The sequence below is a fragment of the Zingiber officinale genome, chromosome 7B (genome assembly GCF_018446385.1).
Source record: "Zingiber officinale cultivar Zhangliang chromosome 7B, Zo_v1.1, whole genome shotgun sequence".
NCBI lineage: Eukaryota > Viridiplantae > Streptophyta > Magnoliopsida > Zingiberales > Zingiberaceae > Zingiber > Zingiber officinale.
Window position 1 is genome coordinate 93,470,933 of NC_055999.1, and position 16,876 is coordinate 93,487,808.

At 39.3% G+C, this 16,876-nt stretch overlaps 2 protein-coding genes across 4 annotated transcripts; both read right to left on the minus strand.

Moving 5' to 3' along the window:
• Positions 1-7,467: 7,467 nt before the first annotated feature.
• LOC122006313 (soluble inorganic pyrophosphatase 6, chloroplastic-like) lies at positions 7,468-11,887 on the minus strand. Its single transcript, XM_042561770.1, has 5 exons — positions 11,386-11,887; positions 10,645-10,745; positions 10,354-10,535; positions 9,348-9,446; positions 7,468-7,703 (listed from the first exon to the last, which is right to left on the minus strand). Exons 1-5 carry the CDS (start codon positions 11,811-11,813, stop codon positions 7,611-7,613), a joined length of 903 nt encoding a protein of 300 aa, XP_042417704.1. The 5' UTR covers positions 11,814-11,887; the 3' UTR covers positions 7,468-7,610.
• Positions 11,888-12,479: 592 nt separating this feature from the next.
• LOC122006314 (protein JASON-like) lies at positions 12,480-15,956 on the minus strand. Of its 3 annotated transcripts, XM_042561772.1 has the most exons (8): positions 15,749-15,954; positions 15,614-15,665; positions 15,390-15,478; positions 14,049-14,278; positions 13,660-13,943; positions 13,124-13,581; positions 12,961-13,043; positions 12,480-12,763 (listed from the first exon to the last, which is right to left on the minus strand). In XM_042561772.1, the coding sequence occupies exons 1-8, from the start codon at positions 15,839-15,841 to the stop codon at positions 12,697-12,699; spliced, it is 1,356 nt and encodes a 451-aa protein (XP_042417706.1). In that variant the 5' UTR covers positions 15,842-15,954; the 3' UTR covers positions 12,480-12,696. The 3 variants fall into 3 exon arrangements, with proteins under 3 accessions (XP_042417706.1, XP_042417707.1, XP_042417705.1); XM_042561773.1 differs by having other exon boundaries at positions 13,124-13,820; positions 15,749-15,956; XM_042561771.1 differs by having other exon boundaries at positions 13,124-13,943.
• Between the last annotated feature and the right edge of the window lie 920 nt (positions 15,957-16,876).

Consider the following 16,876-nt stretch of genomic DNA (forward strand, 5'->3'; position numbering starts at 1 on the left):
TTATGGTAACTACCAAAGGCGGAGAAGCCCTACAACACTCTCAATACAAGAAGAAGAAAGGGAAATACAAGTTAAGCAAAAGCTTACAAGATGTGCAGTAAAAACCCTAACCCTAACTTCTTCCTCTTGCAATAGATCCGCCTCTTGACTTGGAAAGCCTCCAAGAACCTTCAAGAACTGGCGATCACGTGCTTGTAGAGAGCTGTGGAGGAGCTGGAATGAATCTGAGAAGAGCTCGTGAAGAGATGCCGAAGACCACGCTCGCCTGCGGCTTTAAACCCGACGCAACGGTTCCGATCGATTCGAATGTTCCGAATCGATCGGGAGGCTTTGGATCGATCCACGGATCGATCCGAGCGCCTGATTCCGGAGCCACGGATCGATCCACGGATCAATCCATCGCTATCGCGCGAAGCAGTATCGTCCCGATCGATCGCGAATGCTAGGCCTCGGATCGATCCACGGATCGATCCGAGCTTCTGATTCATTGGAATGCGGATCGATCCATCGATCGATCCGACTTGGTTTTGCCCAAAACCAAGTCCCAAACCTCCCTAACCAACATCCGGTCAACCTTGACCTGTTGGTACATCATGCCTCGCATCTGGTCACTCCCTTGACCTGCTAGGACTCCCCACCAAGTGTCCGGTCACTCCCTTTGACCCACTTGGACTTTTACTCGTCGTGCCAAGTATCCGGTCACTCCATTGACCTACTTGGACTTCCACCAGATGTCTGGTCAACCTTGACCCATCTGGACTTCCTTCCTTGCCAAGTATCCAGTCAATCCTTTGACCTACTTGGACTTCCACCAGATGTCTGGTCAACCTTGACCCATCTGGACTTCCTTCCTTGCCAAGTATCCAGTCAATCCTTTGACCTACTTGGACTTCCCAACACCAGATGTCCGATCATTCTTGATCCATCTGGATTTCCTTCCTTGCCTAGCTTCACTCACTAGGGTTTTCCATCTGCCTAGCTTCACTCACTAGGACTTTCACCTGGCTTCACTCACCAGGACTTTCGCCTAGCTTCACTCACTAGGGTTTTCCATCTGCCTAGCTTCACTCACTAGGACTTTCACCTGGCTTCACTCACCAGGATTTTCCATCTGCCTAGCTTCACTCACTAGGACTTTCACTTGGCTTCACTCACCAGGATTTTCACCTAGCTTCACTCACTAGGACTTTCACCTGGCTTCACTCACCAGGATTTTCACCTAGCTTCACTCACTAGGGTTTTCCATCTGCCTAACATGCCAGTTAGGACTTCCCAGTCAAGTATCCGGTCAACCTTGACCTACTTGACTCTTCTTCGATCAATATCTTATTGTCAAACATCTAAACCCAAACCAAGACTCAACTTGGTTAACCAGGTCAACCTTGACCTGAGGGATGTTGCACCAACAATCTCCCCCTTTTTGATGTTTGACAATACCACAATAACACTTACAATCCCACATGTAAGTTAGGCTAATCCTATAGCCTCCTTCTTCATGCCACTAGGTAATGAACCCATAAATTAAGCTTTTCATTCTCCCCCTAAGAGGGCAAACTCCCTCTAGGTAATGAAAACCTAACTTACTTCCTTTCATTCTCCCCCTATTGGCACACATCAACCTCCTACTAATAAAACACATCAACCCGTCTTTGGACACACATCAACCTATGCTCCAATTTTGGGCACACTTCAACAACTCCATTTGTTGAAGACTCTCCCCCTGAAGAGTTGCTCATCGTGATCACAATTTCACTCATTGTGATCAACTTAATATCGAAGGTCCCATACCCTTCATTATCCTTAACTTCTCCCTCAATGTTGACAAATACCCAACCTTGAGCATTTTCAACCACTTGAGTTGCCACTTGAAATGATGAGGATATCCACTCCCATTTATCCCCATTTCAAGTTTAAATGCTCAACCTTGAGCAAGTTCACAACAGAAGGTTAACCACCTTCCAAGGTTCATGAAAAATAATTTTCATGTCTTTAAAGAGTCCCTCCCCCTAAAGACATGGTGGTAACTTCTGTCATTGCACCAACAATGACTTGGAATCCCTAAACCTTTAGGAAACCCAGATTTAGAAGTTTTGAGGTTCAAATGTTCAAAATTTGAAACAAACCTCAACCTAAACTTCAACTTAGCCTTCCTTTACCATTCCATCCTTGTTTTCAACACGAAAACACCCTTTTTATGTATACAAATGTATTTTAAGGGTTTGGAATGAGTACCTAGACTAAAAATAGGTTCAAAGTGCTGAAATCAGGCTTTCCCAGCCAAAATCAGCAACTTGGATCGATTGGAGTTGGGTTCCAATCGATTGAACCTTTCTGAATCGATCCACTGATCGATTCAGACTACCTGGATCGATCGGCTGATCGATCCAGCGAGCTACTGCTCGCGAGATTTGCCTTCTGAATCGATCCATGGATCGATTCAGGCACTCCAATCGATCCATGGATCGATCGGATAGTTGCTGAAATTCCATTTCAGTCAACTTCAGAAACCCCTAGAAAATTCTACAAAAATCCAAAAATTATGAAATTTCGTGTAGACATTGTTTAGGGCATATATTATCAAGGAAAAATAGTTTTCTATGAAAATACATCATATTTTCAAAGATTGACACAAACTTGAAAACTTGCAAAAACTTTAGTGTTTTCTTTAAGTTTGTGTCTAACTATTCAATGGTGATTACTATCAAAAGATAGCCTTCACCAAGGTTTTCCAAAATCATTTTGAAAACTTTTTCAAACCAATATCCCACCATATTCCTTGGGCTTAATGCACATGACTTGTACATTAGCTTTCCCAATGATGGGAAAACACATATCTATGTGTTTTGATGAAACTAAAACTCAAAAGAATGCACTAAATCAACATCTTGAGTTTTGTTCATCATCCTAACATCTCACTTGTATCTAATGTGCACTAAAACACATACAAGTCATCTTATAGGTCTTTGTGAGATGTAGATTTTGGTTTTGCCCTAATCTAGGGATCATGCATATCTATCTAGGCATTTTGGAGATATTAGACACCCACCTAGGATGTCACTTGTTAATAAGTGTTGTTAAATGCCTTTTGTCCTTAATTACAAGGAATTAAACTTAATGCATGATAATGTTATGACATACATCAAAAAGAAATAATTTTCAAAAGAAAATATCCTATAATTACATTATTTATGAATGTCATGACATGGTATTTTTGGATTTTTCATAATAAAACATGAACGCAAAAATAGACATGATGTCATGACATATGATGGGCAAGCAATCATGGCAAGATTTAGCATAAATAAAATATACCTAGATTAACTATCTAAGTATCCTTAAAACCTTAGCTAAACTTACAACTTAAACCTAGATTGCCCTAAAGTGCTTCAAGAAAATGTCAAAGCCTAAATTGGCATTTCTAATTCCCTTGATTAATTTATGCCAGTCGAAATTAAGCATATCCTCAAATGTTGGCATATTTCATTTTTCCACAAGAGTAGCACTTCAAAGTTAAGGCCCGGATTGCCTTAAATTTCCTAAGAACATACCAAAATCCCAACTTGGTAGCTCTTATGAATTTCCCAATATGTGCCTTTTAAGATTAAAATCAAATTTTCACCACTAGGCACATTTTACTCTTTCAAGGAGTAAATAATAGTTCCATTTCATTTTCAAAGGTTAACAAAAACCTTGAAAATGCTCCTTGAGTGTCAATTTCCTCAAAGTTGGGTTAACTACCCTTCTAATTGGAGTTGACACTCTCTAACCCATCTATGGGTGTAGAAGATGCTCCTAGGAACCCAACACCTATTGGTGCTCCTTGGATGCTCTAGGTACTCACTAGGATAACTTCCTAGATACCTTCCTAGTAACCTTGTTGGGCTTCTTAGAAGCCTTGGTCACATTTTCTAGGTCAACCCTAGGGATAGCCTCCCTTGTGACCTTGTTAGTGACTTTCTTAGACTTCTTAGAAGTCTTAGTCACTTTGGTTGCAAAAATACTCTTAGGGATGACTTCCCTAGTATTCTTGACTTGACCACTAAACCTAGGGTTTGTTCCATAACTATATGGAACCCTATGATAACTAGGCACATCCTTCTTAGCCTTTGGTTTGTATCCCAAACCTCTATGGCTATTTGATGGCTTTGACTTTCCTAGCCCTAGGTTTTGCTCATTTTGCCCTTTTAGGATATTTTCCATCCTTTTTAGGGTCTTTTCCATTTTATCAAGTCTTGATCTCAAGACTTGATTTTCTATCATTAAATCCTTAGAATTTGGTTTTCCATTAAGTCCATGAGCATTTTTGTTTCTAGGCTTGTATCTACAATCCTTAGAGTTCTTGCCTAGACTTTTACCTACATTCCTAGCCTTAGGTGTAGTAGTTTTGGCATGTAGGGCCACATGCTTTTCCTTAAAGCCCTCATGCTTCCTATTCTTATGGTAAATCGCATTAAAATGATAAAAATTAGAACTATCATGCTTTTTACCATAATTTAAAGGAGTAGGCTCAATAAATGTTACCTTCTTCTTTACCTTGGAGGCTCCCCCTTGACTAATGCCTCCTTGAGCCTTGACCATCTTCTTCCCCTTGGGGCATTGACTACGATAATGCCCCTTTTGATTGCAAGAGAAGCATATAATATGCTCCTTGCTCTTCTTTGTGTTGGGGATGGTCTCCTTGGGCTTCACCTTGCCCTTTTGTGCCACTTGGCCCTTCTTCTTGGCTAATTTAGGGCACTTGCTCTTGTAGTGCCCATGTTCCCTACATTCAAAGCATATAATATGATTTTTATTATTAATTGAAATATTTATACCTTTGCTTGTAGGGGTGGCATCTTTTTCTTTGGATCCGGAGGTAGAAGCTTCCTCTTGATCGGACCTTGATTCTCCTCCATTTGATTTTTCTTGACTTGTGGAGGTATAAGCTTCTTCCTCCTCTTCTTCTCTTGACCCGGATGTAGAAGCTTCTCCTTCTTCTTGATCCGGTGTCACCAAGGATTGCTCCCCCTCAATCCTAGAGGTGGAGGCTTCATCATCTTGAATATGAAACAAGGAGTATGCTCCCTCCTTGTTCCCTTCGTTGCATTCCCTTGAGGATGAAGCTTCTTGGATTTCTTCTTCGGAGGTTGAGCATCTCTCAACCTCGGAATCCTCCTCTTGGTCTTGCTCCACAGAGTCTCCCTCTCTGGATTCTTCTTGATCTCGTACAGTGGAGGGGATCTCTTCATGAAGCTTGGCCAATTTGCTCCAAAGCTCCTTGGCATCTTCGAATTCTCCAACTTGAGCCAAGATGTGGCTAGGCAATAAGTTGACCAAAAGCTTGGTCACTTTGTCATTTGCCTCGCCCCTTTGAATTTTCTCCGAGCTCCATCTGCTTTTCTTTAGAAGCTTGTCCTTGGAGTTCGTTGGAGCTTTGAAGCCTTCCATTAGAGCAAACCATTGCTCTATCTCCATCATAAGAAAGTTTTTGATTCTTGATCTCCAAGAATCAAAACTTGTAGAAGTGTATGGTGGAGCCACCCTTGTGTCAAATCCAAGTCCATCTTGGAATTGCATCTTGAAGTTGAGCTTGATAAAATCTTGAACTTGAAGAATTTGCTCCAACTTCTTCACCCTCTAGCTTTTCTTGATATGCTTGACCCTTCCGATGATTCCGGTGAAGAGCGGCCTTGCTCTGATACCACTTGTTAGGACCAAAAGTAGCTAGAGGGGGGGTGAATAGCTCGTCGCGTTCGCTCGGTGCGCTTCGTTGCTTGGCGTTGCTTGTTTCTTCTTGGATGTGCAGCGGAAAATACAGAAACAAACACAAGCACGCTAACACTAGGATTTTACTTGGTATCCACCTCACAAGAGGTGACTAATCCAAGGATCCACACCAACGCACACACCCTCCACTATGAATAACACTCCTTTATGGTAACTACCAAAGGCGGAGAAGCCCTACAACACTCTCAATACAAGAAGAAGAAAGGGAAATACAAGTTAAGCAAAAGCTTACAAGATGTGCAGTAAAAACCCTAACCCTAACTTCTTCCTCTTGCAATAGATCCGCCTCTTGACTTGGAAAGCCTCCAAGAACCTTCAAGAACTGGCGATCACGTGCTTGTAGAGAGCTGTGGAGGATCTGGAAGAGCTCGTGAAGAGATGCCGAAGACCACGCTCGCCTGCGGCTTTAAACCCGACGCAACGGTCGGATCCCGATCGATTCGAATGTTCCGAATCGATCGGGGAGGCTTTGGATCGATCCACGGATCGATCCAGAGCGCCTCTGTGCTCAGGAAACGCGCCTGGATCGATCCACGGATCAATCCATCGCTTATCGCGCGAAGCAGTATCGTCCCGATCGATCGGCTGATCGATCGGGACCTCTGGATCGATCCACGGACCGAGCCAGAGGCTTTCTGGGAAGAATCTGGATCGATCCACTGATCGATCCACAGCCTGGATCGATCCACGGATCGATCCAGCACTTGGTTTTTGCCCAAAACCAAGTCCCAAACCTCCCTAACCAACATCCGGTCAACCTTGACCTGTTGGTACATCATGCCTCGCATCTGGTCACTCCCTTGACCTGCTAGGACTCCCCACCAAGTGTCCGGTCACTCCCTTTGACCCACTTGGACTTTTACTCGTCGTGCCAAGTATCCGGTCACTCCATTGACCTACTTGGACTTCCACCAGATGTCTGGTCAACCTTGACCCATCTGGACTTCCTTCCTTGCCAAGTATCCAGTCAATCCTTTGACCTACTTGGACTTCCACCAGATGTCTGGTCAACCTTGACCCATCTGGACTTCCTTCCTTGCCAAGTATCCAGTCAATCCTTTGACCTACTTGGACTTCCCAACACCAGATGTCCGATCATTCTTGATCCATCTGGATTTCCTTCCTTGCCTAGCTTCACTCACTAGGGTTTTCCATCTGCCTAGCTTCACTCACTAGGACTTTCACCTGGCTTCACTCACCAGGACTTTCACCTAGCTTCACTCACTAGGGTTTTCCATCTGCCTAGCTTCACTCACTAGGACTTTCACCTGGCTTCACTCACCAGGATTTTCCATCTGCCTAGCTTCACTCACTAGGACTTTCACCTGGCTTCACTCACCAGGATTTTCACCTAGCTTCACTCACTAGGACTTTCACCTGGCTTCACTCACCAGGATTTTCACCTAGCTTCACTCACTAGGACTTTCACCTGGCTTCACTCACCAGGATTTTCACCTAGCTTCACTCACTAGGGTTTTCCATCTGCCTAACATGCCAGTTAGGACTTCCCAGTCAAGTATCCGGTCAACCTTGACCTACTTGACTCTTCTTCGATCAATATCTTATTGTCAAACATCTAAACCCAAACCAAGACTCAGCTTGATTAACCAGGTCAACCTTGACCTGAGGGATGTTGCACCAACAATAACATCACAAGGATACGATTCATCGAATGTTACTGACACTCCAAAAATCATAGACTCGAGCAAATTCGCTAGTTATAAATCAAATGAGTCACGCCATACTTCGGTTTTGCATGATTAATAGATATCCAAAAAAACAAAATTGAACAATTCACTGACAAGTCTTTCTTCTCACTATCCTTGAATAATTAAAAATCATAATCATACGAGTGAAAGATCTCCTGCAGGAGCCGATCTTTTCATCAATTTCGCCCATGATTCATTTGTCTCCCTAATAACCTTCAATGCATAATCCTAAAATATAACGTAACAACAAAAAGAATTATATTAGTCGCAATATGCTCAATAGTATGATAGAATTTATGTTAAAAATAAAATTATACTCAGTAAACTTGATGATATAATTGATTATATCAATTTATATAATTTGGAACTGAATAGAATGATAATATATCTACACACTAAATTAAATGAAAAGATATGATAAATTAAAAAAAAAACATTTGAAAGAATACAAGTTAACAATTAAAATTTATCTTCTAATATTTTTTTATTCACTTTGGAAATAGTTCATTGAACATTTTGCTACTAACAGTGGATCTTTAAATGAAAGGGTGTGCAAATGGGTTATTGTGACCCATTGTGTTATTGACCTATGTTCCAGGTTAAAATTTATAATTTGTACAACTTATTCAATGAATTAGTTGGCCTGATATGACTTGCTAAATGAAGTTATTATTAGTTTAGTATAATTTAACATAAAAATATAAATTTCTTAGGACAAAGAGATTAAGCTTTAGAATTGAGTTATATATATTTAACACGCTCAAACTTGCATATTTATAAGTTGAGTTGTACAAATGGATCATATCATCTTTTATCGACCATAGAAAATGATACGTTATAACTAACTACAAATAAAGTTCAATGTACCTTTAATGTTATGTCTGAACTAACCAAACATAAACAGTTTTTTGGGTCAGGATACAGTAAAACCACGGCAAATTAGGGCATTCAATTATAATTTTTAAGCATCTTATGCTGTGTTTATCCTCTGCAAAGCTAGAAGATAGGAGATCAAAGGAAACAAGAAGAGAGGAAAAGAGATGGGAAACTACCACCGTCCCCTTGTATAATGTCTTCTTTGATGGAGTGGAGAAAAGAGGGAAAATTATAATCTCGCATCCTCACTTGCTTGTGAACTCCCTCACAAAATTACAACCTAACACTCCCCTGCCAATACTCAAGTTTCACCCTGTTGCTCACCTCACACCCACTAACTGCCCAAACTCCACTCATGACCTGAGCTTCACCAATTGGCCTCACAGAGACTGGCAAAATGGCCTTTTGGACGTGATTCTGCAGAATCAGATCATGTCCGCTATGTTTTGGGCAGATGCAATTTGGCTTGAAATCATTTCAAACGGAATTGACTAGGGTACATTTCCTCTGAAATTGTGGGGAATATAAACAAAGGAAATATCCTCAGAAAGTAAGATTTCCTTTCTTTTCCTCTCAAATCCATGAGGGTGAACACAGCATTGTACAAGCTAGCTTCAATGTTTCATGTATCACAAGTTTGAATGAGTGGTTTGTGAAAGTTTCAGTCCAATAACTAGAAAATTTCTTCTCACTAGCTTTCTCTTTATTAGATGCTCAATTACTATGTTTTTTTTTTTCCAAAACACTATTCTGCAATGTCATCCCAAAGAGCAGATCCCACACAAAAATATTCTCCTTCATGATGGTAAGTATTTGTTGTGTTTCAGATCCAATAACATTACTATGAGAATTCAATAAAATAAATTTGTCTAGCATCCCAAAAGTGAATGCATGTAACCATGCCGTATTGAGACATCAGGAGGTATCAACAAACATTTAGATAGCAGATTTTGATACAGGATTTTATGGAGAGAAAGCGAGTGACAGAGGAAGTACCTTGTTTGCAGCCTTATTGCCAAGACCAAATTTATTGGCAGGCTTTCCGTCTGGAATCTTATAGTCTCTGAACCAATCTCTTATAGCAGTAAGGGTCCCCTGAAGAAACAAGCCATTAGTTGGTAAGGAAAAGTAAACAATAACATCTCATGCATCAGAATCATTAATTGCTCACTTCAAAGAGAATGCCAAATTAGTTTTCATAAAAATTAATGACAACTGTAAAATAAGGTTTATAGCTCCCGTCTCATACATTCTTTTCAAACCATAAGTAGAATGTATACTTTTAACCATTCTGTATCATGTGCAATACATTTGTTTATTAAACATCCTCAAAAAATTCTGAAGAACCTATTTTTCTCCATTTTCAATTTGTTGCAGATCTCATTAAAAATAATACCTAAAATGGGACTGCCAGATGCAAACAAATCTTAACCTAGGATCTCTAACAGTGAACTTTGAAATTGCTTGCTTAAAATCCAAAACATAAAACAGAAACAAAATTTGCGTTTAAGCACAAGTAGCTTTGAATGCAAAATCCAGGTAGGCTGATTAAAAAAAAAAATTCCACACAGTTATATGCAGTTTTGATTACGTGAACAGGTAGGTAGTAGGCTGTAGAATTTTGGAGACGTAAGTTTAGCTGGAGAAATTGATTCAAAATGTAGCCATGAACGCACATTTATGGAAACCTTAAGCAAACACTAAATTTTATTTGGCTTGTAAATGAGAAAAACAGTTGCCTTTCTCATGAATTGGCAAGTGCATGATCAATAATACATCCAAATAGTTAAATGACAGAAGTAGAAGAGATTTAAGACCTTCCATTCCATCACTAAGGAAATCAAAACTTAAAATCCATTATTTACCATAATCATATATATTCTACAAAATAAATGTTTATATTGCTTGAGACAACAAACCATATACGTTGGAGTTCTCAGTTTCGTAATGAGATGAAAAGGTTGAATATTTAAAAGTTATTTTATGACAAAAAAAATCATACTGGGAAATGTTTCTCAACATCATCTGCATCATTGACAAGTGAAGCTCGAGGATCATCCAAAGAGATAGCAACAATCTTCCAGTCAAGCTCTCCTTCATCAATCATAGCTAAAGCTGCTAAAGGCTTCACTTTGAGAATATCACCAATGTTAGCACGCCTTTCACCTATTTCTACAATATCAACTGGAAAAATGAAGCATATTAGGACATGATATTGTTGCATTCCATGATGCTCTTGCTAGACTACAACATTTGAACAAATAACTGCAAGAAATAGAGGCATTCTTCTAACCTGGATCATTATCCCCAAATGCCCCTTCAACTTCTGCATTGGCAAAAGATGGGTCTTCCCACGTCTGAGGAAGCAACCCATAATTCCAGTTTATGTTGTACCTGTAATTTAAATGAAAATTCAATTGATCAGATCAGCTAACAGAAATCACACATTTGTTATTCGTTATAAAACCAATTAAAAAACTAACTATTTATATTATCTGATTTTTCCATAGTCCCATCAGCTAGAGATATAAACTTGATATTAGGATGAGCATTTAGCTATGCTTGCTGGAACAAACGCTACATTAAATGTTCTGTTTTTGAGAAATAAAGATCTCTCGTTGTGTGCTGCAATATCAAACCTCACATGGGCAAGTGGCAAGCGGAAATGAAAATTTCCATCTCGGTATAAACATAAGGTAGATCACTCAGATGATTGATCAAATTTTGTGGGAACAAAGTAACTATTAATACGATAGCCGAGTTGGAGACTGTCAACACAGTTCATCCAAACTGCATCGATACAAAATCCCTCATTCAACGAGTTGATGGATCATTTAATGCACAGCTCATGTCTTTGATCTTTATCCGATAAAACCCTTAGGAGAGAGAACTAATGTCCCAGCACCCAACTAAATAGTAATCCTGGATGCTATTAACTTTGTGGTTTAAAAGAGAAGGGCTTCAACGATCGAAGGAAATATCGGTAAAACTACATCGAAAGCGAATCAAGCTAGTAATATATAAATGTTCTCACGGATAAAATCGGAGCTTGCCCTTCTTCGTGTCCTGCTTTATAGGCGTGTACGCCTCATCGGTGGCGACTTCCATCTTCGCGCTCGTCTCCTTGGGGATCTCCACGATGAAGTTGTAGACGCCGTCGCCTAAGTGCAAGGGAACATCGTGCCACGGCGATACCTTCTTCCCGGATCCGTCGAGGAAGAAGACCCGGTAGTCGAGGGTTTCCGGCTGCCCATCCTCCTTGACCCGCAGATCGGACTTGAGGAGGGCCGAGGGGGCGACGAAGCGCCTCTGGGAGATGAGCGAGATGGGTCTCGGCCTCCCGGGTAGGAAGAAGGAGGCTCGGTGGCATGTAGAGGAGGACCGCGACCGCAAGCCGTGGAGGGCGGCGGTGGACGAGACGGTTGCGAAGCGGGTGGCCGATGAGGTGGCGGCCGTCGCCATGGATAGGGAGGAGGAGGAGGAGGATGGAAGGTGCCGGGGAGTGGTGGGCGATGGATGGATGCGGATACCATGTCCGAGCCGCCGTCATTACTTTAATATATACAACAGGATCAGGGACCAGGATCACCAGAACCGTTGAATGGAGCCAGTGAAAACGGAAATAAAATTTTGACTTGTTCCTTTTTATAAACGGCGAAATAAAAATAAAGAGCGGTAATTGATCTAAAATTTCCTCTCTATTTTAATATTTCTTGAATTCTTCATATGATCATCAACAAATTGATAATATTTGTTTGCTTCAAATTTAATATGAAATTTCATTTCCATTAAATATGCATTTTAATGGTACTCCTATCGCGATGATAAAACTCAAAATTATCTGATTTTAAATTGTCTTATGCTTCGAATAAATTTAAATAGATTAACCAATAATTTAATTTTAAATTATTTTTTCTTTTTGTAGAATAGAATGGTGCAGTTGTAAGAAAAATGCATCGAGCCCATTTAGGTAAAAATAAAATAAAATCAAAGACGTATTTGATAGATTAAATCTAATAAAATAAAAAAATGGTATACGGCAATAATAAATATATCCTTTCCTAAATTCAGATGCTACGTTCAATCTGGAGACATTTATCTTATTTTATTTAAAAGAAAAACTCAATATACCAGAAGAAATTTGTATTGCACTCAACTAGAAAGAGAACATGTGCACAATAAATCTTTTTTGGTACATACAATGCAAGCGGCAAGATAGGAATGATCGATTCACATATTTCTCAAAAATCTAGACTGGAATGAGAAAGATGTATCCAAAATTCACAAGCTCGGATATTGCCCATCGTAATTGCAGTCAAGTATCAACGACAATAGCTTGGTTGGTTTAAGATGCTGCTGTATCAGTTAACTCTCCATCCTCGATCTCTAGTGTCTTACCATGATGACAATTCCTGGTATTCAAGAACATAATTGGTTTCAGCAGAAAGAATTCCATGCCATAAGAAAAGTGACAAATGATTAGGCATGTGCATGATCAGTATCTTGTTGTAGTTGCAAATCGATTGCATTCTAAAGGCATTGAAGGTCACACAAGGGCGACGCATAACAGAATCAAATTGAGATATGCCGCTGCAATGCATTGACATACCTGTTTGGAAAGAAATTTTCGTCGGAAAGTGCTTTCTCTAGTCTCTCTTCGAACGGTGTCACATGCCAGCTAACTCTCTGATCCTGCAGCACAGAAAGCTTCAAAGATAATCATGGAAAAACGGAGAGAAATTGTAGATATTTAAGTGGTTAAAATGTCTCACCTCTTTGTACTTGTTTGTGGAGTTTGGAATTCCATTTCCATCCCACTGTTTTGGTGATCTATGCTCAGGTGCTTCGTCTTTCCAGTGTGCTGCAACCAAACCCAGAATAGGCCTGTCGGCATCAGAACTCTTCGTCGAGTATGAGTTTTCCTTCGTCTCATTGCACACTCCAATTGCAATAGAAGATTTTAGCCATTGGGATACTGCTTGTTCTGGGCATGCTGGGACTAATGCTTTCATGTCTCTACTATTAGTATACGGTGTTTCCAAATTGTTTGTAGTCTTCCCTGAGACATGTTTATCAGTGTAGATAACATCATGATCATTTTGTCTTCGGTCATTGCTTGGAGAGACAAGTTCGGGGGTGATAGATAATTCCTCGGGCTCCGTTAGGGATGGCTTTTGTTGCATTTTCTCACTGGAATCTGAAACACATGATTGACATAGTTCCAATGAATCTGCAATCAACAACTTGCATCTTAGATTTTCCCTGGGATTTGCAATTGGATATGCATGCTGGTTTCCGTTCTTAGTACCTTTGCCAGTTGCAAAGTTGCCTAAATTGGTTGGATAGACAGTTGCTTGTGTCTCCATCTCCTTAGTTACTTTGAATGGAATTGGAAAAGATGAACATACAGAAGCTTGTGGCTGAATATGAGATTCATATCGACTTGGAGAGATATCTGGGGTGTGGCATCTAGAATTTAGTTCAGCAACTGATTCAATTTGTATTTCATCATTGACAACAGACTTGATTGAACTAACTGAAAGAGAAGAGGATTCACAATTCTGCATTGTCGGTTGACTCACAACTGTACAACTATGATTGGAATCAATTAAGATGATTAATTTACATGTGGTTTCAGTTAAAAGAAAAAAAGTATAACAGAGTGAATTAGCTAAGGTCGAGAGAAACCACAATTACCTGATACAGTCACTTTGTGAGAGGCAAATATTCTGTTGATCCTGTACAAGATCTCTGGAAAGTTCGTGTTTTTCATCCCAGAGAATTTCCAAATTGAGGGTATCAGAAATCTTTGAGGTAAAATTGCTAGATATATCATCACCAGTAGGAGCTTCATTTGTTGCTCCTGACGTTTTGTGAAATTCTGCAGGAGTTTGCAGTAGAGCACCACAATTCTTGAGAAATGCAGCCTGTTTAATCATCTTACAGTCTTAGATTCAATAGTGTCCAGAAGCACTTGAACTAACTATAAGCACGGACAAAAAAAACGTGCATCACTTTGTTTCTTAGAGATGAATTGTCCAACTAAAACAATTTTATGTTATTTTCTTCCCAATATTGTCTCTAAATATATTGTAGCGAGCATCAGTGAGTCCATGGAAAGAAAGACCAAGAGACCCAAACACATACCTGAAAGCTATTGCATCTCTTCATGCATAACTTACAAAATTAAAGATCAATCTAAAAATGATGAATCTACTTTTCAATTGCATAGGCTTAGTTTGTCCCTAAAAATGTAAATGGGCAGGTAAAGAAACTGCGAGGAAAATAATATCTAAAGCTTTCACAAAAGAGAATATCTGTAGGCTGATTCTTAAAAATTAAAAAGCAAATGTTCCAGTTACAACACTTCAGTAGACTATAAAACATCTACAGTCTAAAGTTGCCGAATTTTCTCTGCCAATGCAATATTGTAACTTTTTGAGATGAGACATGAAGAGTAGAAAAAAAATTCAACAAATACTGCTGATGCATTTATATAGCCCCCATTTTTTTTTTCTTTGAAATTCTGGCTTGTTACCAGCATTGACAATTTTTTGAGTGAGGCATACATAAACAATGGAAATTGAGAACTTGGAAAAATTAAAGTGAGAAACAAGGAAAGATCTACAAAATTTGCCAATTGCAGAAATATGAAAAATTGAAATACATTTAGCTACCTCAAAAGTCGTTTTTTTTGCATCTATTAAAAATATGAAAAAAAAAATTCCAAGGCCCTACACCAAGCTCATATAAGAGAGTGATTGAATTACAATTTATGTGGTTGATTACTTGATTACGTTGCTCACTCTTTGGCAAAACTGAATTTAAAATGTATCCAACTCACCAATTAGGTCTTTATTGGGAGAAAACCCCGCCGAATGACTTATTTATCAATTTCTCTCAACATAGATACCATTTTATAAAAATATTACAAGAATTTCTCCACTAATTGAATTATGTTGATTTTTGCACGATTCAGGAATTGATAAAGGCAAAAAATAGCAAGTCAGTTACAGAAAAATGTAAACTGTCACATACCTCATGCTTCAGTTCCCTGAGTAAGCTATCCTGAGGGGCGTTATCCTTTGAACTTGGTGTTTGTACTTGGTTAGGGGGACACTCATGATCTGCAAGGAAAATTAAAGATGGAAATAAAAAAAGAAAAATCAGCTCGATGAGTCCAATCTGATTGGCCTGTAAAAGTGCAGCCATGAAAAGAAATCTTGTAAACATCAAAGCAAATACATGAATCGGCAAAATACCTAAGAAAAAGGTTCCCAGCTGCCTCTTCGGAACCAAGGAGTCCTGATCAGCCTGTAAGCCACGCACATCGAATGGAATGACTGACCAAAATTGCAATAGCAGAAAAACAAGGATCGCGTGAATCGAAGTCATACCCTGTTTGCGAATGGAATCGAATTGGAAACCAGATGGTTCTTCCGTCGCACCTCGCCGCCTTCTGGACGAAAACATCTAAGCAGGCACTTCATCCCCACCGGAATCCTCCGGTGAAACCCTAAATTTTTCTCCGGGCGATCGCCGGGACAGAAAAGAGTGATCGGGAGGGAGAGTCGGGGAGAGAGAGAGAGACGCTCCGTTTCCTATTTGGGAAACTTTTTATTTCGAAGGTCCGTATCTATTTTTTGAAATTTAAATCGCGAAGAAATGGGAGGGAAATTATTTAATGACGGAATATATAAAGGACAATTTCCCATTACCCACTAAACTTTTTAAAATGACCATTGCCTTAGCAATTCGTCATTATTCCGCCCTTGAAAAATTCGAAATTCGAACTTCCATCTCTTCCGCGGAAGAATTTCATAAGACGAAATGACCGTTAAAAACAATATTGAACCATGTAAGACTGAACTTCGGGCGATCAGTTTAGTCGTACGAAATTTTTTTATCGACTATCGGAATAAATTAAAAAATATTCGTGTTTGTAGGGGCGGAGCTAGGATATTGGTTGAGTGTAGACAATAATATAATATATTTAATAAAGTAAAACAAAATTAAAATTTATAATTGTAAAATTATGCATGGTATAAAATTAAAGATCAACAAAGACTAAGCAATATATAATAGAACCGAACATGATGCATAAAAGTTGACATAATAATTAAACCACAAATGACAAAATGAAAACTAACCCGTTGAGTTTGTCCAACCGGATTATCCTTCCTAATAACCCGTTGAGCTTCCTAATTTTAAAATTTTATAATTGTAAAATTATGCATGGTATAAAATTAAAGATCAACCATATAAGATCTAGTTGAAGCTGATGGACAAAACAATGTATGTAAAATGCACATGGGTTCTCCTTTAAAATGAGTGCTTTTAGATCATTAAATTTACCTTGCATATTAATTGCTCCATCAAAACCTTGTCCTCTCACATTAGATATGCTCAAATTATATTTAACGAACATCTTATCAATAGCAGCTTTAAGTGAGAGTGCTGTAGTACTAGTAACATGTTCAATTCCAATAAAACGCTCATTTATATGTCCACTACTATCCACATAG

What these genes read in the sequence shown, in the direction of transcription:
- LOC122006313 (XM_042561770.1), bottom strand. Translation starts at nt 11,813, where the DNA reads ATGGCGACGGCCGCCACCTCATCGGCCACCCGCTTCGCAACCGTCTCG. An exon ending in GGCAAGCTCCGATTTTATCC is followed by an intron (nt 10,746 to 11,385) that starts GTGAGAACATTT and finishes TTTAAATTACAG; the next exon opens with GTACAACATAAACTGGAATT. An exon ending in GCAATAAGGCTGCAAACAAG is followed by an intron (nt 7,704 to 9,347) that starts GTACTTCCTCTG and finishes GTTATATTTTAG; the next exon opens with GATTATGCATTGAAGGTTAT.
- LOC122006314 (XM_042561771.1), bottom strand. Translation starts at nt 15,841, where the DNA reads ATGAAGTGCCTGCTTAGATGTTTTCGTCCAGAAGGCGGCGAGGTGCGA. An exon ending in TCAGGGAACTGAAGCATGAG is followed by an intron (nt 14,279 to 15,389) that starts GTATGTGACAGT and finishes ATGATTAAACAG; the next exon opens with GCTGCATTTCTCAAGAATTG. An exon ending in TCACAAAGTGACTGTATCAG is followed by an intron (nt 13,944 to 14,048) that starts GTAATTGTGGTT and finishes TTCCAATCATAG; the next exon opens with TTGTACAGTTGTGAGTCAAC.